We start from the raw sequence: 22,228 nt of genomic DNA, 5'->3' as shown, positions 1-22,228 counted from the left end.
GAGCAGGGAGAAATAACTGAGGTCAAATTACTGAAATGTTTCCTTTTTTCGTCGCCAGCTCTGCTTCCCTCGAGGACACGTTCCAGGGGTTTACATGCGATTGACAGGGCTGTTCCAAACGGGGCTTAGGTGGTGCCTGGAGCTGCTTCGTGGCTATTGGCTGTGCAGCGGGAAAGTGGGCGAGCGTGGATTGTCTTCCATGAAATTTTGCTGAGGACCGACTTTATGAGACTTTCATCTTTCTTCATCTTCTAGTGAGAGTTGGAAACGATTCACAATTAAACGCTCTTGGCCTACGGCAATCCAATATGATTGTAGTGCAAATCACCAAGGACTTGTCAAATGGTTTTTTAATTATTTGCCAGAGAAAAAGAAGGTCGTTGAGAAACAATACGTTTGATTCACTCTATGGAATAGCTTGCTATACATTTCTTCTGACAGATTTCCTGTCCCTGCCGCGACGGCTAGAGGCGTTCTTCGCCCTGGCAACTGAGATTCGTTTCTTCCCCATACGTTCTCGGTAGTCTGTCGACCTAGGCAGAGAACAAGCTCATGATCACGATTAAGCCGGAGCGTCAATTGCCATCCCTTGGCCGAAAGGCTAAGGGTGCATAGTTGGGGCTTGACTTTGTTGGTCGGACACTCCTATTTGTACTCTTAAACATGGTATCTTTGTACAACGTGCATATGTCTGGTGATTCCTCGCATGGACCCCGTATGAAAGGTTCCCAGGCCTCGTTAGTCTTGAGGTTTTTCGTAATTTCTTTAAATGAGCATCCCAAACGTGAGAATCATGCTCACTTAAGGACCGTGTGAGCACCACGAGCCTCAAGGAACTGCTCTGCCACACCCTGAGGTAGCGTCCTAATGAGGCCAAACACTTCCTTATTGTGGTAGCGAAGTCGCGTCTTGGGATCGAGGTAAGGAGCTGGTAGCCCAGTCACGTCACAGTAATGTTTGTTATGCGCGAGTGATGGTGCTGATTCGATATTTGTGTAAGTGGCCGTTGGAGCAGACACACCACCTGTCGGTTTCAGGCTCTTCTCGAGAACAAGCTTAGACAGGTTTCGTGATGCTTGTGCCAGATTTGGGGGTTCTTTGCCGCTCTCGGTGGCTGGCGTGCTTGTACCGCTTGTTGAGAGTCCATCATCGGCTGGTGTAGCAATACCACTCGCGTCCATCGGGGTGCCAAGAGCTGAGGCTTCTCTTCGGGAAGCATCACCGACGATGGCCTTGAGGTTCTTGTTTCGACGCTGGTTGGGCTTCCAGGTCGGACTGCGGAAGTTCTTATGGGTGGAGTGAATGTCAAGCTTCTCTATAAGCTCTTGATGGGCGATTTGCGCCTCGGTTGGGGCGGCCATTGTGTCTCGTTTCTGGAAGCTGGTATCGAAAATTTATCAAATTCGGCTCGAAGGGTGTCAACGGCTTTATAGATTTGCTTACAATCGGTGATTAATGCAGGAGAAAGTGCTTTGGCTTGAGGTCTCTCTTGGTTGTCGTTGTCATGAGCTTATCGCGTTGGAGATTCTGCCGTGTTTCACCGTATTCCTAGCTTGGAGCTCTGACAAGACTGACATGCAGCAAGATGCCCAAACATGGCATAAAGTAAACAGAAGCACTACGCCAACAAAGAATACTGCCACAAGCGCTCTTTCTATCACTTTAAACCCGATAGCCCGCTGAAATGGTAAGATTCATGAGAGCTGCGACAAAATATCGCTCTGAAGCCTTGCCTGACGTGTTTACAGGAATCCCCTCATGAGCATCAGCAGAACCTACTGCTTTCCCGTATCATCACCAATGTAGTATGTTCTGCGAAGCTGAATTTGTAAGAGATGGATACTAACGGCATGCAGGAAAAGCTCAACGAAGCTGTCGTTGTTATGAATAAGAGTCTTCAGGTCAGTAGAGTCGCATTTCACATCAGTGGCATGACTAATAAGCCACTTCAGGACATCAACATTCAGAACATGAACGTTGAATTAGTTGCACAAATGTTCAAGAACTACCAATCGAACGTTCTATTTCATCTGGAGGGTAAGTGTTTTTTGTATGGTGATGTGAACGCGACGGCTGATGATATTGGTTAGCCACGGACAACCTTAAACCGCCGAACTGAGTGTTGACATGGGTGAGACTAAGGCTGGAGTTTTTGCATTTATGATGGCGCATGATTGTACATGAGATAATGACTTACTGCCAACTCTTCCAACATAGCAAGGAAGTTTTGCAAGGAATTTGACAGGAGGCTTGCTTTACCAGAACCAAGCTTGCCTACTACCCTTGCCTTGACCTGCCTACTGTTTGCCCAAATTACCATGTGTATAAACCTGTCTGAAATGATGACAAGCCATGCTTGACAGTGCATCGTCAAATATGTGACTGGAGCAAGCCAACGAAGGTATCTGATATGGAGCCTTGACTTGCTTCTTTGAAGGCATTACAATCTCTGAACGTGTTCGGCACATTGGGATGGAGGTCAATAGTGTCGTCTCTCACTGCATCACTTGCATTGTCGCGTAAGTGGATCCCCGGGATTGAATGACACGGCCTAGATCAGCCTTGTAGCCTCACACCTTCTCAATTTCCAACAACGAAGCTCCGTATTTTGCGAGTCTGACAGACAATTGGCCACTAGAGTCAGACATCGACCAACCTAAACTTTTTTGTTCCTCCCGCCATGACTTCTGTCCCTTACTTGTAAACTCCATCTGACCATCCTATTCGCAATCATGGCTCCCTCGGCCATCGATGAGCCCGCCATCAAGGCGCCCGAACAAAAGACATATCCTCCCGCCAAGATCTTCCCCGTCAAGGAGACACGCTTCGAGAATTACATCGAACCTACAACGGATGGCCGCGAACGCGCTTTGAAGCAGCCTGATAGCGCTGCTATCGTCATTGATAATGGTGAGCTTCGAGCGCAAGGGGTTTGCGATGGCTAGCAATTGACATTTCGCCTTTAGGATCGTCTGCGGTGCGCGCCGGCTGGTCTTTCGATTCGAAGCCAAGGTTCAGCATCCCTCCGATTATGGCCAAATACCGCGACCGAAAACTGGGCAAGACCTTTTCTTTTGCTGGCTCAGATTGCTATGCCGACACGACCGCGCGAGGTCACATCCGAGGCGCCTTCGAGGCTGGTACAGGAATTGTCAGTAATTGGGATGTGATGGAGCATGTCCTCGATTACATTTTCCTGAAACTTGGCATGAATGATGCGGACGGTGCCATTGAAGTGCCAATTGTCATGACAGAGGCTGTTGCCAATCTGCCTTACTCAAGAAAATGTATGTGGAACGCTTCCTTCCCGCAAGCTTATACTGAAGTTCTTAGCCATGACTGAAATCATCTTCGAATGCTACGGCGCGCCTTCGCTAGCCTACGGAATCGACTCACTCTTTTCATACCGACACAACAAGGGCAAGACTGGTCTCGTGGTTTCGTCATCATACACATCCACTCATGTAATTCCTGTATACAACTCGAAAGCTTTACTCGGACAAGCCACACGATTGAACTGGGGAGGCTATCACAACGCCGAATACCTTCTCAAACTCATTCGACTCAAATACCCGGCCTTCGCTGGGAAGCTTAACGTCTCACAGGCAGAACACATGCTACGGGACCATGGCTACGTATCTCGGGACTATGACAACGAGCTCGCCAATTATCTCGAATGGACAGGGCTCGAGGATCGCGATATTGTGTTACAATATCCCTTCACAGAAGAAGTGATCGTGCAGAAGAGTGAAGAAGAGCTGGCCAGGATAGCGGAGCGCAAGAAAGAGAGTGGACGAAGACTTCAACAACAGGCAGCTAAAATGCGCCTGGAGAAACTGATGAAGAAGGAGCAAGATCTGGAATACTACAAGCAATTGCAAAGAAACATCACCGATCAGACCAAGAAAGAGATTCGGCGTCAACTTGACAGCAACGACATTAAAGATGAGAACCAATTGGAAAAGATCATCAAAGATTTAGAGAAGGCCATCAAGAAGGCCCGAACAAAGGACGTTGGTGGTGATCCAGAGGAGGAGCAAGAACAACCTAACTTCGATCTTCTTGACGTCCCCGACGACCAGCTTGATGAGGCCCAGATCAAGCAAAAGCGTCAACAGCGCCTCCTCAAATCCAATCACGAGGCTCGAGCACGTGCGAAGGCAGAGAAGGAAGCGGAGAAGGCTCGTGTCATTGAGGAAGAGCGCGCCGATACTGAACGACGAGAGAATGACCTCGAGAACTGGCTCGATGAGAAGCGTCAACAACGTGCTGAGACGCTGCAAAAAATGAAGGAACGAGAGCGACTAAAGCAGGACCTGGGCAACCGTAAATCCCTCGCCTCTCAGATTCGCATGAAAAGCATCGCCAATCTCGCATCGGACAATCCGACCAAGAAGCGAAGACGTGGCGGTGATGATGACAATTTTGGTGCTGACGATGATGACTGGGGTGTCTACCGCCAAATCGCCGTTGGTGACAACAGTGATGACGAGCATGAGGAGGAAGACCTCCATTTGACTCTCAAGTCACTAGAGCAGGACCTTTTACGTTACGATCCTGACTTTGAGTACGAGCACACCCACGAAGCCCAGTCTGACTGGTCCAAGTCTCTCCTGCACGCCTTTGCCCGAGGTCCCCGACCTTTCGACCCCTCCTCACAAGCCGAGCTCAGCCAAATTCACCTCAACGTTGAGCGAATCCGTGTTCCCGAGGTTGTCTTCCGCCCCTCCATTGCTGGTGTCGACCAGTCAGGCATCGTTGAGATAGCCGGTGATATCCTCAACCAGCGTCTCGGCAATGTCCCTAACCGCGATGACTTCCTTCGCGACGTCTTTTTGACAGGCGGTAACACTCTGTTCAAGAACTTTGATGATCGTGTTCGCGAGGGTCTTCGTTCTCTCCTCCCCGCTGATTCACCACTGACCGTCCGTCGTGCCGAAGACGCCCTGTTAGATGCTTGGAAGGGAGCGGCTGGATGGGTGGGTACATCCGCTTGGAAGTCAGCAAAAATTTCTAAAGAAGAGTACCAAGAAAAGGGTCCAGAATACATCAAGGTTTGTCCAAATCTATTCCACAGCGGCATGCTCTTACTAATATGTATAGGAACACGACATGGGTAACTCGTATGCTTAAATTGTATAGTGATGGAAACCTGGAGTCAAAGGCGAGCTTTTTTATCAGGAGCGGTTCGGGGTATGAGAATAATTTACATGTTGACTTAATCACGGATCTCTTGTCAAGAGTAAAAAGATGCCAAAGGGGAACACGATAGACAGTTTCAAGCAAAATCGTCAGACAGCTGCTCCGCACTAAATGTGTTTTCCGGGACACTTATTTTTATTACAGTATCTGAACTAACGAACTATAACCGTCTTGGTGATATCATCCGTAAACGTGACAGCCCAGGTAAATAGTAGCAGGACTTGCCAAGCGAAGCCTACATGGTATGATCGAGGAGCCCTTCTTTCACATAAACAGACCCAAACGCCCCTCTCTTTATAGATATTGAATCAAGACAATCAGTACCTTAACGCCATAATAACAGTTGCAGAGCCCTGCGCACATGGATATCATGCGGTTCTCTAGACCGCTGGTTGTTGTGCTTGGGGTTCTTCCGAGTGTTGCAATTGCTTGTTGATCTCATCAGCAGTCCTTGTATCCTCAGCAATGGGCTCAACTTTGAAAGGCTCAGCCTTGAAATGCGGCGAGGGATACCTTTGACGCTCAATTTGCTCCTGAGCCGCAAGACCAGCCACGGCTTGCGCAACAGCCTCCAAAGGTGTTCCTGCAGCTGGATTACTGGGCGCAGGCTCGGCATGAGGAGCAGGAGCTGCTATAGCTGAAGCCGATGCTGGCTGAGCAGGAGCAAGGTTCACGTTCGGTGGGGGTGGGGGGTAGTCGCCTGACGTCTCTAACAACCGCGTTTGCAAGTGAACGACATACTCCCGAAGCGCGTAATGTTCCGCCTGCATTGCCTTGAAAGACTGTTCCATCTCCGTGAAATCGCGTACCTGCTGCTCCAGCTTTTTTATGTAGCCTTCCTTTCGTTGTCGGAATGCTCTCTGATGATGAATCGTTAGCCCAGAAGCTCAATTGTAAGGTGACGTGATGGCGCCAGTCAACGAGTCATCATCAGGCGACTTACTTGTGCAGCTCGGTTCTGTGCTGCGCGCTTGGATTGGGATAGCTCCCGCTTTGCTTTACGACCGTCTCCCATATGATCGTCTGCCGACAAAGGCGCTGGGGGCGCTGGAGCAAGTGCAGCGCTTGACGGGCCAGCAGATGCGCCTGGACTATGTCCAGACGGAGGAACAATGGGCATCATGCTTGCTGTCGGTGCGTGGTTGGCTCGCGCGCGAAGATCAGGATGAATGTGAGCTTCAACTTCGCCTTTCGTGGCTAGAACTCGATGTTGGTCTTGGGGACTGGACAAGTGATCGAAGCCATTCGCCGGCCGCGCAGGAGCGGGCTGTAAAGGTCGAGATTCACGAGGTCCGGGGGGAGTGGGTGAGGATGAGCCTGTCGCGTCGTGGCTCTTCAGGAGCTCGAGCTGTGCGCGCAAATGCTGCTCTATGTGGAGGGGTCGGTATTAGCCAATGCACCCAGCACCTACGTCAACAGTAATTGAACCAGACGCGAAGCCGAGGTGGTTGAAACAAATATCGGATCCAACTGTTGAGGATAAGAACCTCTAAGTGTATTGTATATGGGATTGCGCAAATGACGCGACAAGGATGCCATTCAAACAGTAGACAGATGCAAGGAGCTCTATGGAAGTCGCGATGGACCAAGGCCCAAGTGAGGCGTAGTATAGTGTAGATATTAGACAGAGCTGTAGGTCCAAATCAAGAACCAAGACGCGCTCAGACAAGGAAATAGGCAAAGCAAAACAGGAAAGGAAAAGAGAGAAGAAGAGTTGTCTTGACTAACCTTGATTATTGGCGCCGCTGGCTGAGGAGTTCTGCATGCTTGAGCTCTGGGGAAGGAGAGTCTGACTCAGCATCCAAGTAGCAATGACCCAGGGCGGGCGATGATGATTACTACAACGAGGGGGGGGACCTGACGCTGACTGACGGAGACGAGTGAGGAGAGAGTTCCGGCGGATGGACGACGGATTATGTAACCTGGATCCGGGACCTTTCGAGTGTGACTGTGAGTGGTGATCAAGTCGGAAAATGGCGTGGCTGGGCCGGGGAGGCTTCTTCTCTCCGCTTGCTGGACCAACTAGACGAGTCTAAGCCTGGAGGAGCTAGAACGATTTGGTTATCGCTCGCTTGGATTGTTCGCTTCTGTTTTTGGCTTGCTCGTCTCGCGAACTCTGATGGCAGTTGTTAACTTACGTAGTACGGTACTGTACGTACGGAGCCGTTCCTCGTTCTGCTGGGATCAAATTTATCTTGCTCCCTAAAGCAAGCGTAAGTGCTGACGACGATTTCTGCGGCTGGTGCGGGAAGCGCCCCCCCAAGAATGTACGCGGACCGCTGTTATATCCTGTATTAGAAGTCAAGGAGCCCGTTTCAACAGGTAATATTTACTGTGTTCTTAATTTGAAGGGCAGAGAAAGACGCGTAAACTGTACAAAGAAGCCGGTTCAGTTGAGGAGAATTCGGAGTCCGGGCAATAACCAGTCAAAAGTCCTGTTCGGCTTGCCTTCTTCTATTTCTTTCCCTTCTACCCCGACACCGGTAGTTCTGAACTTTCTGATACTGGCCGCGATGGGAATAAACGACGGGGTCTGAGCCAAAAGATTGGATAGATTTGCTGACTGATGGGGAGAGGGGAACGTTGTTGCAGCAGAGAAAATATTTGTCAGCGAACCAAACCTGAGCAGACAGAACTGGAAGAGAAGCAAGGAGCTTGGACCACCTCAGGCATCAAATGCATGCACCCGCCCATGCCAGTCATGCACCTTCCTCGTGAGCTTGCGACCCCACTCGCGAGATAAAAGTCCTATTCTGGAAAGTCCTGGCTTTGAGACTTCGGGGTCCTTTCGATCTGACATTCATGGCGTATAACCACATAATACGACCTCGAATCTTGCGGTAAAATCATGCATAACCACGAATCGAGCTGAGCTACTTCTGTGCGGTGTAGGGTTGTTTTTTCTAGGCTATTGATTGGTGAAAAACGACAGAACTTTGTTCGTGTTATACGACCCAATAAACACCACAACACCACACGACACTTTCTAGGAGAGGAAAGAAAACTCAGGACCTTGATCCTAGGTAATAAAAATACTTAGGTAAACTTAGCCTAAGGCTAGGTAACTATTTACTAAGTTTATTTTAACACCCTATAGCTAGGTAGGTTCGGTGTTTTCTTGCCCCTTGAGGACTGCTTATTCCATTCGCTCGATGACTCCTCTTTGGTCTCACTACTTTCATCTCAAACACAGGTCTCTGATGATTTCTTGGGGCTACTGATCCTGACAGGGCGAAACGTGTATCTGTTTGACAATTCCGCGCCATGTCAGAATATGCTACCTAAGCCTGCTGGGTAGCGACACATTCTTGCCTGCCTGGACCCCATGAGACTTCAAACATTAGATCGATCTCCTCATGCTGTTGAACAGCCAAGACGCTTAAATTTATCCATCTCTAGAACTATATCCAATTATATTGGCGTCACTTCCGACTCTTCCGGTCAGTGTCAAGTTAGGACCGATCAAACATACGATTTATCCAGCTTGGTCGAGCTCTCAAGCTCATGAATCGTCCTGCTGTGATATAAAAAGGACCGGCGGACATAATTACCAATACTCCTTTAGCCGTTATAGGTGCTTGTTAATATCCAGTGAGGGTGTGCAGCGTTTGCACTAGCTCGGGCTTCATTTCCTGGTCATTGCCATGGACATGTATCACATACTGGAGCACTTTTGCGCCTAGGCTGATGAGGCTTGCCAGTCCTAACCTCTTAGTTGGCCTGGGCTAAGTCTTTTCAGGTCGAATACGCAGAATGGCACATTAGTGCACATTGATAGTCCCTGTAGGTTGTGAGATTGTTGAGCCAGAACTCGGGGACCATCGGTGTATGACAGCACACAGGCAGCCAAGCACTTCGAATCGAAAGATCAATCAATTGATAATGGTGTCGAAATTTACTTTTAATTCCTAGCTTCAGATGGCAGTAAAAGAAGACATAACCCTACGTATTTGGAGCTGTTCGGTATTAGTCGACCTGGATATATGATATGTTAGTGGGTACTTATGCCGCGGCCAGTCCCACTCTATGTCAGAAGTACTCATAATCTGGACCCCTTCCGCCACTCATCAATCAATCCTTTCAGCCTCATCCTCCAACCCACCTTCACTTACAACCTCATCCCTCGGTCGCCCTACAATGCGCCCTTCTCATATCTCACATCATCTTCCATCTCTTTCCCGTCTAGCTTCGACGATGGCTCAACCGCAATTCTCTGCTGGCACTGATGCCGCGAGCGTCACGCCTGCGCTTAAAGCACTCACTTCCGAGGGCGGACGATGGACACTTACCAAGGATGGTGCTGCCTTAGAGAGACAGTTCAAGTTTAAGACATTTGCAAAGACATGGGTATGCCATTGAGAGGGTGATACTGAAATTCACTCAAATAGTTGAACCACCATGAAGTACGGATGTTGAGGAGTTCCATCAGAGTTAACGAGTCTTAGGACTTCATGACAGGAGTATCTCTGCAATGCAAAATCAAGAACCACCATCCCGAATGGTCCAATGTAAACTTTTCTTCAGCTTGCACGTCAATTATCATGCAGCTAACCGCATTTAAGGTTTATAACACAACCTTCGTCCGCTGGACAACCCATAATCCAGCTGGACTCTCGGACAAGGACATAAGCATGGCTGCCGAATGTGATGCTCTCGCAAAACAACTAGGTGAGCTGCCTCCGGAGCCGACCGCCCCAGTTGCGGCCGAAACGGAAGACCAGAGCTGTGCTATCCGCGGGTTGGCGGACCGCGCAGCTGGGGCGGCAGGAGACTGCTGTACCCCCAAGAGGAAATAGAGAGGGTACAGCTGATCTGAAATGATGCGAAGTGAATTCCTGCGGGGCAGAAATCGGTCGCTTCTCCCAATTACGCATCCAGCTTGTCAGAAACGTATCAACAAGCCCATGTGGCCGCGTGTATGATCATGATAAACTCCGACAACTGCGCCACTACGTCACTGCGATCATGACCAGGTGTCATGACATACATATAGATGGTTACTGGTGATGGTATGGTTGAAAGTCAACGAACGATGCTGATGATTAAATTTGTCTAAAGCCTCTCCGGGGCAAGTTTCTATATACAAGCGTAAAAAGTCGTTCTTGGTTAACATCCCCAACGCCATGCGAATGCTCGAGCCGCGAGTTAAGCGACGTAGACAATGTATGCCCGGTTTGCGAACAGTCTAAGTTTTCATGATCCACACCTCCTTCATTTTATTTCCGGTCGTGAAATCCCTGAGTCGGACTCGATTCACCGCAATCGATTATCTGTCGTCGTATCAGGCTTTCTTTGCAGCACTCTATTGCGCCTTCTTGGCCTTGATCTGAGCAAGCTTCTTCTCGCGACGGCGCTTGTGAGCCTCGGCACCAGCTTCGGTGTCCAGGCAGTAGTCCCACCAGCGGAAGCTGGAGGCGTAGTTGCCAATGAACTTCTCGTGGTGAAGATCGTGGTGGGCAGCACCGGCCCAGACGGGGAGGAAGTGTCGCAGACTCCAAGGGAAGTCGTAGCCACTGTGAGAGTCGATGGCCTGGAAAAGACGGAGGACGATCCAGGTGTACATGGTGAAGAGGTGAAGCTCGCCAGTGATGGCAAGGAGGACAACGGGGCATCCGACAACACCAATTCCGAGGAGAGCTGTTTCGATAGGCGAAGCGTACTCAGCGGCGAGACCGAAAGGAGCAGAGTAGGTGTGGTGCATCTTGTGGATAGCCTTGTAGAGAGGACCGTAGTGCAGAGCACGGTGGAACCAGTAGTGCCAAGCATCCTCCATGATAAAGCAGATAGCGATCTGGAGGGCCATCTTCCAAACGGGAGGGAAGGGCACACCGTAGTCCATACCGAGGTAGGTAGCGACGGGGTGGAAGAACCAGATCTGAGGAAGTTCGGCGGTGAAGTGGCTGATAAGAACAATGGCGGCGCAATCCCATTGCTCCTTGAGAGTAGGAACCTTTTGCTTCTGAATTCTGAATTGTTGGAAATAGGGGATGTAGTCCATCATCATGTAGGGGATACAGCGGCCGAAGTAGACGAGCTCGTGAAGGACGAAACTCATGATGCCGGTCGCGAGGGTGTCGTTCTGCATCCAGAGATACCAAGCCTGAGTTTAATGTTAGTATTGTTGTGGTTTCGCGACGTTGGATCGGGTTGGACGTACGGCCCAGAGCTTTTCGACAATGTTGAGCTGGACATTGTACTTAGAGACCTCCTCGAGGACAACAAAGTAGTCCTTGGTCTGGTTAAAGGACGCGAACGTGGTCGCGTTTCTGCAGAAATTGTTAGAGGGGGCTGTTCAAAACATTGGTGTGTTCGAATGGCAATATCAGGGAGGCTACTCACAGCGCATCCATGGTGAAGTTGGCAAACTTATGGCAAAGTAGACTGAATAGGGTCCCTCTAGGAAAAGAAGAAAGACACCAGCAAGCACCGGGTCCAGTCAAGAGTCGTCGGAGAGGCGGCTCTTGTTATAAAAGAGGAGTGTTGGCAATGGTGATGGCGGAGTGAAAAGGAGAACAGACGGCGGCTGTTGGGGAGGTTTTATCATTTCCTCGATTGCCCGGCCCAGAGAATCTCTAAGGGGGGTCCCATCCAAAATGGTGGGCGGCGGGCCTTGGCCTGGCCACACGCCCACTACAGGCATTCAATTCACTAACTTTACGGAGATTTACAGCCAGAGAAAGTAAACGGACCACCTGCTCTTTGCGCCGTCTCGGTACGTACCGTTGCGAAAATTGCACCAGCAACGACGCCTCAACAGAGCATTCACACACCTTGTAAGCCAAAGATGGTAATGTGAATCTCCCAGGCCCTGTGACAGCCAGCCATTCACGACACAGGACCCCTGGGCTTTTGTTGGTCTGTGCGCGATACCAGATGGAAGAAAGCAATGGTTCCAGAATGAGACCACTATCAAATTGTCCTCCCGGCTTCCGGGCCCATCTACATGCCTCTGCACCAGTCAAAGCGAATACATATCGCTTTAGCATTGTCACCGCCTGCAAAGAATCGTATGTGTGTTTATCGACTTTACGGGGATCTCACGGGAATTTGAGGAATATTCTCAGATCATTTCGAGGTCCCTGGTGTTGTCCTTTTTTCGTCCCTTGTCAAGGGTCCAGCACTTTGAGGAAGGACAAGCCCGTCTCTTTACACACTGCCATTGAAAGCGGTGAAGATCGAAATCAGACCCAATTCGGCCATTGCCACGACTTGTGATTGGCCTACGAGCGACGTCTTTTACGGATATTGAATTGATCTAGATTTGGTTCCTGTAACACAAAATAACACAGAGTGCTCATGTTTCAGTCTCTGGAGCACCCTTGTTTCTGGCATGTCCCTATCCTAATCACAACAGGTGATTTTTACATTGGACGCGTCCTGTATGGATCAAGTGGCAACATTCAACACAGGGATTTTCAGTCTAGGATCTCATTAAACAAAGCATTGCCGTGAGAACTCCATCGGATGGCGCTCTCCCGGGACGCGAGAGATTTGGAGAAAGTGGTGTGTTCTAAGCAGCGGGTTGAGAAGCGGCCTTTGCGGCCAAATTTTTTAGTTAGATGGTTACTCATCGATGGAGTGCTGATCGCGCCAGGGGCAAAGTATTAGATTATCAACCGATCTACTGGGTCAGAATCAGCCGCCCCTTGCACCAATCGCCCAGTTCCGATGATCTCATGAGGCGTGCTTCTTTTTCGTTTTCGGCTCTCGATTTTTAGAAGTTCTGCACGTTCTTTCTACGCCTCTCCCGCTCGTTCTCGCTAACATGATGAAGTCGTTGCAATTGCAGCGATTCTTGATTATCTCTTCACATGTATTCCGTTACATCCAATCGGGCACCTTGTAATTGAAACATTTGTTTTTTTGACATAAGATGGTATGACTTGGTATTCACTGTTCTGTTATGTTCATTTGCTCTTAGATAAAGTACATATGCATTCCAGCTTGGGCTTAGTGCACCCGTACTCGGTATTTGAGCATAATCCGAATACGAGGATACCTCAACGCCAGTGCCGTCTAAAACGGTCTCCATTTTTAGGGTCTAGGTTAGTCTGCGAATTTTGTTATCAGTCTCTATGCCAGTGACTGCTTCGTCTTGTATATTGGTGCTATATGTCCTGGAACTGTTGCAAGCTAGGTCTATCAGGTTGGATCCCAAGATAGGCCGGCGGGTACAACAGGCAACTTATCTCCAGTATATCAGGGTTTCACTTCACTTGGTATCTGCGCAGAGAGACTTGCTATCAACAAGCAAAGCCAATCAAAGCAAAGTAGCATGACGGTTCTATATTCTCTTATAGAGAATCAAACTCGAATATCGTAATATTGGAAACATATGCTCAGAGAACACACTCATAGCCACAGCTGATCATGGTATTCCCTCTACGCATTTGGACAGCAATAAGATCTGAGTGAACTGCTGCCGAATACGAATAAGTCTCTAATCAACAACCACACCTTCTTTCCAAGCTTGTGAAACGTCATATTGTGGTTAGATCATTATGCAATGCATTGTGCAAGGAAAGCTGTGTAATTGATGATTACAACGGGTGTCAGCCTTGCAACCATTCAATCCCAGTTCAACTCTGCATCTGGCATCGTTTTTTGGTTGTTTTCTCATGTACGGAGCCGGGCTGAGCTGATCCGTGTGGCATGATGCAATAAACGTTCCCCACATTTGCTCATCTCCCGCCCGCATTCGTGTTTGGAGCTTGAGGTACAAGCTCAAGCTCAAGCTTACACTCACACTTCTCGCCCTCGTCTCGCTTCCATCCACACGCGATTCGACGCCCCGGTGCCCGTTGCACAGCCCTGCTCCGAATTCTCCGTCGAGCCCCCGTGACTTGGCGCTCATCATCCGGCCGAGAAGCTGCTGGCACCGCCCTCGTCGTCGTTGTCACCCCCGGGTCTTTCGCCGAGCTCTCCACCGATTTTTCGGAGCTGCCGTCCCGTCTCATTCCGCGTTATCCCCGGTCTATAGTTGCTCTCTGCAACTTCGGCTGCTGCTGACAGATGCCGTGCTTCACACACCAGCCTTGTCGTTACCAGATCTAAGCAAGCTCATCCTTGGTCCTACCATGACGCTTGTCTCCGAGTTCGTCAACCTCAACACCTGGGCCCTGCTACTATTGCCCCTCACCTTACATAATCCGTCGAGTTACTAACCCTGCTTATAGTCAAGTACGGCGGCTGGATGCCTACCTTGACCGTCTTCCAGTTTTATCCGAAGTTGCTTCAGAGGATGATCAGTCAGAGACCGAAGAGCATGGGTTTGCTGTAGCTGCTGCCTTCTCATCACCGCGTCTTGATCACTTGCTCCGTACCATCCAGTCGTTGAGTACTACATCATCCTCGCAACCTCTTCTGCCGGCATGGCGCATCAGGCATCTTCTCATATCATCTGATATCCCTGCATCTGCCCACCTCTCAGTGAGAGAGGCACAGCCAGGCGATGAAGCTAAAAGCCCTTATGAGAACGAGCTTGAGTGGCTGCTTGTGAGTAAGGCCACCATTCAACTCCATGGCGTTGTTCTCAACACACTCCTGGATCAAATTGTCCCTCTCAACGATGACATCTGGTACTGGGATGATGTTTTAGGCTCGTATTCCTACAGCAGCCTATATGCTGTTCAGAGTTCGCCTTTGCGTGTCTGGGCATGGTCTCAAGAAGTCTACACTGCAACCAAGTTGCGCGTTCAAGCTGGTTCTCTTCATCATGCCCCGGGTGAACTCGTGGATTCCACGACATCAAGTCTGTCGCAGCAGTGGACGCAGTTTTATGGTATCGTGCATGATAGTATCCGAGAACGATCAATTTCCAACATTCAACGAAGAGTTTTGTCGCCTGTCGCGTTATCTCGATCCGAAGCACGGCGCAAACAGGCACAGCTTAAGAAACTTCGTGAGATAACGGCAAGTGGACTTGGTGTATTGATGGATGAAGGCTTACAATTCGGCCTCGACGATGATAAGGCTGAGCTTCAGGACCATCACGATCTCAAGGGCGTCGTCGAACGTAGTGTTGCGCTTATCGATATGGTTCTCAAGGAAGTTTCTACTCTCGACGTCAATATTAGCGATTTCGAGGACAAGGTTTTTGCTGGTGTCGAGGAAGACCCTGAACTTTCTGTTCACATCGAAGACAGCAACACCGCGGATCGTCCAGCCATTCTAGCCCGACGACTGCTCACCATTATCGACAAATCTCTCCCCGAACATCTCTCTGCAATGCACGCCCTGGCCAAGGAAAATGGTCGACCGTCCACTCTAATCCGATATTGGCTCCCTGCGATTATTGGCCTCCTCTCTTCGACAACTGTCTTGCGTATTCTGGTTAACCGGAAGGCCGATATCATCGAGTGGTTCGTTGGGTTTGGTGAAACTGTTCGTGATTTCTGGTTTAACTGGGTTATCGAACCCACGTCAAAGATTATCTCAACCATTCGACATGACAAGACCAGCGAGATCGCCATCATGAGTAGGGATAGTCTTCAGGCAGACCGTGAGAGTCTCGAGCGTATGGTTGTTGACTTTGCCCTCGACAAGCCTCACTTTGTCAATGAAACGGGTAGCACCTTGACTGAGACTCAAGTTGCTGACATCCGACACAAGGTTGCCGAGGGCGATGTCACTCCAGTACTCCGGGCGTTCGAGAAGGATTTGCGAAGCCCTTTCATGGGCACCATTCGTGGAGATCTTGTTCGATCACTTCTCATTCAGGTTCAGAAGACAAAGGTTGACCTTGAGGTCGCCATGACTGGCATCGACTCCCTTCTCAAGAGCCAGGAGCTTGTCTTTGGTTTCGTTGGTCTTACCCCTGGTGTCCTCGTCTCTTATAGCATGTTCCAGTATCTGCGCGGTGTGTTTGGCGGCCGCTCTGGTCAGCGTCAAACCCACAAAGCTGGCAAGGCCATCCGTGTTCTCCGCAACGTAGACCGTATCCTCTCTGAGGCCCGACCTACAGAGACCAATCTTCTCTCTTACAAGGACCACGGTCTCTTGCTTTCTGAAGTTCATATCCTGAGAGACCTCGTTAATAAGCTCATGCCACGTGAGATTGCTAGGGAGTTCCTTGAGGATCTCGATGATTTGTCAAACATGAAGGGTATTCAGCTGCAGACCAGGGCGCTGGAGCGCATTCGTTGGGCTTATGCGAGATGGCTTCACTAGGCCAGCCATGAAAGGTGTTCGTCACGGGTCTAACGATAGCATGTATACTAGCCCTTGCTGGGCAGGTAAAATAACACCAATGTACTTATACACATAGGTAGATTGCATAAACGAGCCATGATTAGATGCATACACTTATTTGTTTGGTGATGGACCCTCTGGAGCTGTCGTGGTATATTTGCCAAATATCCTAGTACCAGGAGCGACTGTGTTGCCATTAGCACACAAGCTTGATGCCAGCATGTTGGCACCACGAAAGGAAGCTCTACAAGTCGATTAAGACACTTTATTATAAGGGCTACACTTACCGACAGCCCATTTCTCGCATTTCCGATGCTGACTATACATAACCCTTTCCGCGCACTTGATATACACTGTAAGTCTGGGTATTTCGCAACCAGTAACTCCCTGCCAAACCAACGCCTATGCTGTCAGACAAGCCCCTAACCAAGTAGCTTGGAAATGTCTGCCGCGCGTGAATTCTCACGCTTTTTGTTTCCCTTTTCTCTGAATGCTTTGGTCACGAGCTCCCGCTTCTCGCCCTGAACATCTAGCACGCGCTCCTCAACAGAGCCTTCCATGACGAGTCGGAAGATGGTAGTCTCGCGGGTTTGTCCCAGACGATGGACACGGTCAATAGCCTGGTCCTCGATGGCAGGTGCCCACCCTAAGAGTATTAGCATGCTCTAGAAATGTGGTAAAATTGGACTTACAGCTGTCAGAGAGGATGACGGTGTCAGCTGCAACGAGGTTAAGACCGACGCTGCAAACAGAAAGACTGGCGAGCATCACTCGTGTCTTGGGGTCGCTGTCGAGAGCCTCTATGGCTTTGTCGCGCTTGTCAGCTTTCATGCTGCCGTCAATACGAGTGTAGCCTATGTTTTCTTTCTTGAGCTGCGCCTCAACAATATTGAGAAACGAAGTCCACTGAGAAAACACAACCACCTTTGATCCCTCCTTATTCATCGTCGCCTTTAGAATTTGCAGCATCGCTTCTGTCTTGGAACTCTGCGAGTCGGCGTCAAAATCACGTGTATCTTCGCCGGCGTCTTCGGGCGCTGGTTCAAGCAGACTGTCCTCGTCCAGCTTGTTGCGACACATTGGGCATTTGTGCTGTATTTGGATAGCGCGTAGGATGCAGTTCCTACAGAAGACGTGTTTGCAGCTCGTGATGACAGGATCGTTCGGGTTGTCGTAGCAGATGGCGCATTCTTCCTGGCTTTCGATGTATAGGCGGAGCGCTTCTTGGAGAAGACCGCGGTTCTTGGCGTTGAGGGGAACAACCTCATGCTCGTCAAGGAGTTTGAGAATATCACTAACACGTTCTCTGCAGAGAGTCCAGTGATTGCAGCTAGGAAGCTTTAGTAAAGTCCTGTGATGGTGGGATGTGAACTTACATTTGCCGAAGACGAAGAAGTCGTTCAAGGACGTTCTGGAATCGTCCCTTTTGTCCTGATTGTGAGCCTGCTTGCCACTGCTCGAGCTCACCTCTCGCCTCATCCCTAGCAATAGTCAGTGTCGATTCTAGAGATCCAGGACTTGATGAACCTACAGCAAAGCATCGTACTTGCGCTTCTCATCCTTGCGGAATGGAATTCTGTGGACATACTCCTTCTTGGCAGGCAATTTGAGATCCACAAACTTCATGTCCTTCCTGCGGCGGAGACAAAGGTCATGCATGAGGGCCTGAAGAAGTACTTCGCCATGGCGTTCACCATTGGCCAACTTGCGAGTGATTTGGGCATTGAAGATTTCGGATTGCTCGATACCGCCAGTGATATGAAGGAACCTGACTAGGGAGTGAAGGTCCTTGACTGAGTTTACGCTATATCGGATCAGCCGCTATTTTATGTCATCAAAAAGGAGTGGGACTTACATGGGTGTTCCTGTCAGAACCCAGCGAGATTCTGCGTTGATCTCACAAGCTGCCAAGGCCACCTTTGTCCTGGAATTTCGGATGGTATGACCCTCATCAAGAACAACTCGCCGCCACTTAATTTGTGGAGAAGTTATAGCTCTAGGAACGCTCGAGTCTCGCTCCCTGGCAAGTCTTCCATAGCTGGTTATCACAACATCATGCCTCTGAAGTTGCAATGGGTGTAACTTCTCACCACCGTGGTAGACGAAGATGCTAGGTTGCTGGTCTCCTTTGACATGGCGCCTGATCTGCTGACTCCAGTTGCTCATGACACTGACGGGCGCAACGATGAGAGTTGGACCTTTGCCACCAGTGAGGATTAAGCTGATGATCTGCAGGGTCTTTCCGAGGCCCATATCATCTGCAAGAATACCGCCTGAGAGGAGTTTTGGAGCTGTGCTTGTGACAAAGCCGGATGCGATATTGTGGAAACGATTATTGGATTCATGAAGCCAGAGTTGCACTGACTCTTTGGAGCCTTTCTCGGGGAGCTGAGGGTTTTCTTTGGAGGTCATCCACGCAAGGCCCTGCAATCACCAAGTCAGCAAAACGCTTCTCGCCGAGGAAGAGACAAACCTGTAATTGGTATGGCAGAAGCTGTGCCTTGAGCTGTTCGGGCTGCTCGGCCATTGGCATCTTCGCAAGCTCATCCTCGCCAATAGCGAGTGACTTGATTGCGTCTCCGCCTTTGCGCATCTCAACCGCCTCACTCTTCTGGAGGACATTGTCCATCGTGATCTCAGGCTTCTGTGGAACAGCAAGGTCTTGGCCAAGACCATGAGTCGAGCTGCCATTCACAAGACCCATCGCTGCCTTTCTACGGGCTTCAGCTTCCTTTCTAGTGTTCTTGAGCTCCGTAGCCTTGACAAGCCTGTCCCTCTTTAGTGATTCTTCGATTCTGGAACGCTCCTCCGGGTCACTAGGTCCATAGAAGAAGAGCTTAACTGGACAGTCGTAGAAACCTTTCTCACCCGTGAGTTGGGCTTCGAGGACCACGTCGCCACGATCCTGGTTTCGCGTCAGACATGGAAATGATTAACGGCGCAACGTTTCGTCTTACCACATATGGGGCGAGCTTCTCAACAATCTTTCGAGGGAGATGGCCGATTTGATCACCGACAACGTTGTCAACCCGAATAGCGTTGGAGTCGTACTGAGATGTCAGACGTCAGTGCCAGGCCATGTCGCAGGAGAGACGAAGAATGAGACCACTTGGTGTAGCACGAACCTGGTTGTTGGGTTCTCGCCTGCAAAGAACGTTTTCTGTAAACTTGTGAGCTTTTGTCGCGTAACCTGAAGCACGAAAACGTACCACCCGCTGAAGCATATCCTTTGTAGTACCTCACACCAACAATCTTCCCATCTGTTGATGTTAGTGAGATGAATGAAGTGAGACGAGGGTGTCGTACGAAAGGTCCCGTAAAGTTCGAGAGGAGGGCCATCATCATCTTGTGTCAAGTCAAGGTAATCTGGTTCAGCGGTAGATGAGGGCGCAGCTTGTGATGAAGAACTCCCATAGACGCTTGTTCCACCTTGTCCAGGGGAATGTTGCTGTTGATTGTGGTGACCGTTGTTAGGGGTGGGCCGTTTCTGACGCGTCTCAGACTCATCGTCACCCGTAAGGTCGATGAGGTCGTGCGCGCGTTTGGCAGGTCTTCGTGGCATTTTGAAGATGTGAGAATTGTGATGCGATGAGAAGCGAATGAAGCAAGAGAGGCTCTTCTCCCTTTTGAGGAATTTTTAGAAGTGAAACGCTGCCCCTCACGATTGCGTTTCCCTCGCCTTGTATATGATCTCGCGTCACAGAATTAATTGCTTCTTGGAGATGGTGCAGGTCAATCGGATAACCCGGGATGTAAACTCTAAATAGAAGCAGATGGAAATATCCATGTAATGAACAATGCAACCAATGTAAAATTAGAGGAAGGCTTCTCCCGTGTTTATTTATTCATTTTATTTCTTGAATTGCATTGTTCTATTGTGATGTGCATGACCAGTGAATGGCAAACACTTCAAGGTACGTGGGCGACTAACGCAACGGGCACCTTACGTCACTGCCTTGCAGTTGAGACCATTCCAACTCAATAGGTCAATCAAAATGGAACAATGCACCTCCTCTAGAAGTAACAAGTGCCATTGTTTGCGGTAAATGCATTTTCATTCCATATTGTAAGTTCCTCATTGAGAGCCTATCTGTTTGTTGAACAAGAAGCTAGGTATGATGCAATTGTTGGCATCTCTATCTGCAGCAGTTGAACTCAAGACAGCAAAGAACCCAGTTGTAGCTTAGACTGCAGTTAACTCGAATTTAATTATGGAAAAAAGTAGGGACGTGGCACAGCCAGTGATAATACCACAATAGATCTGGCTTTTACGGAGAATTATTCACTGCAGTCCTGATTCCCACTCAATCAACGTTGGGAGAATTAGACGGGAGGGCCCGATGCAACCCTTTTCCGGTGGCCCACTATACTGACCCTGGAAAAGTGTCAGGTACACGAACCATTATGGGCAGATAGAGACTTGGCTTTACATGGGCACGCTGTGGAAAGATACCAACAGTTTTTCTTATGTCCATTAAACCGGTCCAATCAGTACTACTCATCAAAGCGTCTAAATGTTCTGAATCGCCTGAGCGCCCTTATAGATATGGAATGCAAAGTTGTGTCAGGTTTGGGTCACTACTGTTAGTGAACACAATAGAGAGAAATGCAGCAGCAAAGAGTGTTCATTATCCAAGCTACATATGTTTTATATGCTAGTCCAGAAAAAAGGAAATCCCATCCGTTTTTGGACTGCCCGTCAATTGTTGGGCATTGCTCGGGCGTTCACCATTCTCGTCATATCATCACATGGCCACCAGCCGTATCCTGCGACCAACCACCAAGTACAGTCTCAGAGTTGGAATCCATCCATGTCTAGTAGAGACCGACGACGATATCACCCTTGACGCGGGCAGTCAAGTGAACCTCGGCCTCAAGGTCGAGCTTGATACCCACGAGGAGGGCAGCGGACTTCTGAGCACCGTTCTCATCCGTGGCGCCCTTGAGGAGTTGACCTAAGACTGTGTGAGCAGGGGGGAAATGAAAGCGGATAAGTAAGTTACATACCAGCAGGCTGTGAGAGACCAGTGGAAGTGGGCAGAGGAACAACGAATTGCTGCTTCTGGCTGCGGCGGCCACCTCGAGCCTGACCATCGGAGTCAGAGTCGGAGGCGTAGGCGGGCTTGGACAGACTATTAATGGCAAGACACGTTAGCTATTACTTGAGAACTGATCGACGAGTTGCTTACGCGGTAGAGTTGCGAACAGGAGCAGGAGAAGAGGGAAGATTGGCAAAGGGAAGCTCAGAAGTGGGAGGGGGAGAAGTGGTGCTAAGTTAGTCAGTGTGAGGACTCCATTGGTGTTGACACTGAGCCATTGAGTGGAGTGAAGATGGTATGAAGCAAAAGGGAATGCTTACGAAGTAGGGGCAGACATTGTGCTGGATTGTGTTGGACAAACTTGTCAAAAGTTGTTGAGTGTTTGGAGTGGTGATCGGAGCTGGGGGCTCTAGTAGATGATTGTTGAATGGTATGGATGGTGAGTGCTGATGAGAAAAGTTGAGTTGAAGGCGACGGAGAGACCATCTTATATACGCGATTTGGCCTCAGTCAAGGGTGACATTCTTCAATGAGCAAGTCGTGATAGCTATGTCTTGTCTGTCACAGGGTACCTCGCACGCGAAACATCCCGAGGAACGACGAGAATGTTGACCGGGACTGGCAAGCGGAACCCGGCAACTCAAAAGGGCTTGATGATGAGCTGTCATCCCGTACATGTTGTCTCACACTGATGCACGCTATAGCTGCCTACCTAGGTTCTAGGTTGACGAGTATATCTGCGTTGCGGTGGATATTGACATTTCCGGGGGGTCTCGTGCCCCACGACGCATACAAGG

At 49.5% G+C, this 22,228-nt stretch overlaps 9 protein-coding genes across 9 annotated transcripts; 4 read left to right on the top strand and 5 right to left on the bottom strand.

Annotated features, from left to right (window-relative positions):
* Positions 1 to 797: 797 nt before the first annotated feature.
* Positions 798 to 1,361, bottom strand: FTJAE_11278 (IES6 INO80 chromatin remodeling complex subunit 6; the record flags this gene model as incomplete). Its single annotated transcript, XM_037344204.1, has 1 exon — positions 798 to 1,361. The coding sequence occupies one exon, from the start codon at positions 1,359 to 1,361 to the stop codon at positions 798 to 800; it is 564 nt and encodes a 187-aa protein (XP_037201638.1).
* A 323-nt stretch (positions 1,362 to 1,684) lies between these two features.
* FTJAE_11277 (DASH complex subunit Dad4) lies at positions 1,685 to 2,090 on the top strand (the record flags this gene model as incomplete). The annotated part of the gene is made up of 4 exons (XM_037344203.1): positions 1,685 to 1,687; positions 1,749 to 1,805; positions 1,857 to 1,901; positions 1,953 to 2,090. 4 exons carry the CDS (start codon positions 1,685 to 1,687, stop codon positions 2,088 to 2,090), a joined length of 243 nt encoding a protein of 80 aa, XP_037201637.1.
* A 642-nt stretch (positions 2,091 to 2,732) lies between these two features.
* Positions 2,733 to 5,133, top strand: FTJAE_11276 (actin arp5; the record flags this gene model as incomplete). The annotated part of the gene is made up of 4 exons (XM_037344202.1): positions 2,733 to 2,910; positions 2,967 to 3,287; positions 3,334 to 5,054; positions 5,104 to 5,133. The coding sequence occupies 4 exons, from the start codon at positions 2,733 to 2,735 to the stop codon at positions 5,131 to 5,133; spliced, it is 2,250 nt and encodes a 749-aa protein (XP_037201636.1).
* Positions 5,134 to 5,582: 449 nt separating this feature from the next.
* On the bottom strand, positions 5,583 to 6,967 carry FTJAE_11275 (transcription factor kapC; the record flags this gene model as incomplete). The annotated part of the gene is made up of 3 exons (XM_037344201.1): positions 5,583 to 6,062; positions 6,146 to 6,570; positions 6,931 to 6,967. The coding sequence occupies 3 exons, from the start codon at positions 6,965 to 6,967 to the stop codon at positions 5,583 to 5,585; spliced, it is 942 nt and encodes a 313-aa protein (XP_037201635.1).
* A 2,429-nt stretch (positions 6,968 to 9,396) lies between these two features.
* On the top strand, positions 9,397 to 9,998 carry FTJAE_11274 (pterin-4-alpha-carbinolamine dehydratase; the record flags this gene model as incomplete). The annotated part of the gene is made up of 2 exons (XM_037344200.1): positions 9,397 to 9,549; positions 9,765 to 9,998. 2 exons carry the CDS (start codon positions 9,397 to 9,399, stop codon positions 9,996 to 9,998), a joined length of 387 nt encoding a protein of 128 aa, XP_037201634.1.
* A 506-nt stretch (positions 9,999 to 10,504) lies between these two features.
* FTJAE_11273 (methylsterol monooxygenase) lies at positions 10,505 to 11,552 on the bottom strand (the record flags this gene model as incomplete). Its single annotated transcript, XM_037344199.1, has 3 exons — positions 10,505 to 11,302; positions 11,360 to 11,468; positions 11,542 to 11,552. 3 exons carry the CDS (start codon positions 11,550 to 11,552, stop codon positions 10,505 to 10,507), a joined length of 918 nt encoding a protein of 305 aa, XP_037201633.1.
* Positions 11,553 to 14,279: 2,727 nt separating this feature from the next.
* On the top strand, positions 14,280 to 16,371 carry FTJAE_11272 (NCA2; the record flags this gene model as incomplete). Its single annotated transcript, XM_037344198.1, has 2 exons — positions 14,280 to 14,296; positions 14,379 to 16,371. 2 exons carry the CDS (start codon positions 14,280 to 14,282, stop codon positions 16,369 to 16,371), a joined length of 2,010 nt encoding a protein of 669 aa, XP_037201632.1.
* Positions 16,372 to 16,814: 443 nt separating this feature from the next.
* Positions 16,815 to 19,954, bottom strand: FTJAE_11271 (helicase-like transcription factor; the record flags this gene model as incomplete). The annotated part of the gene is made up of 10 exons (XM_037344197.1): positions 16,815 to 17,038; positions 17,085 to 17,722; positions 17,769 to 17,873; positions 17,924 to 18,196; positions 18,248 to 18,816; positions 18,866 to 19,297; positions 19,350 to 19,442; positions 19,518 to 19,552; positions 19,602 to 19,652; positions 19,699 to 19,954. The coding sequence occupies 10 exons, from the start codon at positions 19,952 to 19,954 to the stop codon at positions 16,815 to 16,817; spliced, it is 2,676 nt and encodes an 891-aa protein (XP_037201631.1).
* Positions 19,955 to 21,207: 1,253 nt separating this feature from the next.
* Positions 21,208 to 21,768, bottom strand: FTJAE_11270 (uncharacterized protein; the record flags this gene model as incomplete). Its single annotated transcript, XM_037344196.1, has 4 exons — positions 21,208 to 21,347; positions 21,400 to 21,524; positions 21,582 to 21,662; positions 21,752 to 21,768. 4 exons carry the CDS (start codon positions 21,766 to 21,768, stop codon positions 21,208 to 21,210), a joined length of 363 nt encoding a protein of 120 aa, XP_037201630.1.
* Between the last annotated feature and the right edge of the window lie 460 nt (positions 21,769 to 22,228).

Source organism: Fusarium tjaetaba (genome assembly GCF_013396195.1).
Source record: "Fusarium tjaetaba strain NRRL 66243 chromosome Unknown NRRL66243_c0000278, whole genome shotgun sequence".
Classification (NCBI taxonomy): Eukaryota; Fungi; Ascomycota; class Sordariomycetes; order Hypocreales; family Nectriaceae; genus Fusarium; species Fusarium tjaetaba.
This window is presented reverse-complemented; position numbering and strand designations above follow the sequence as displayed.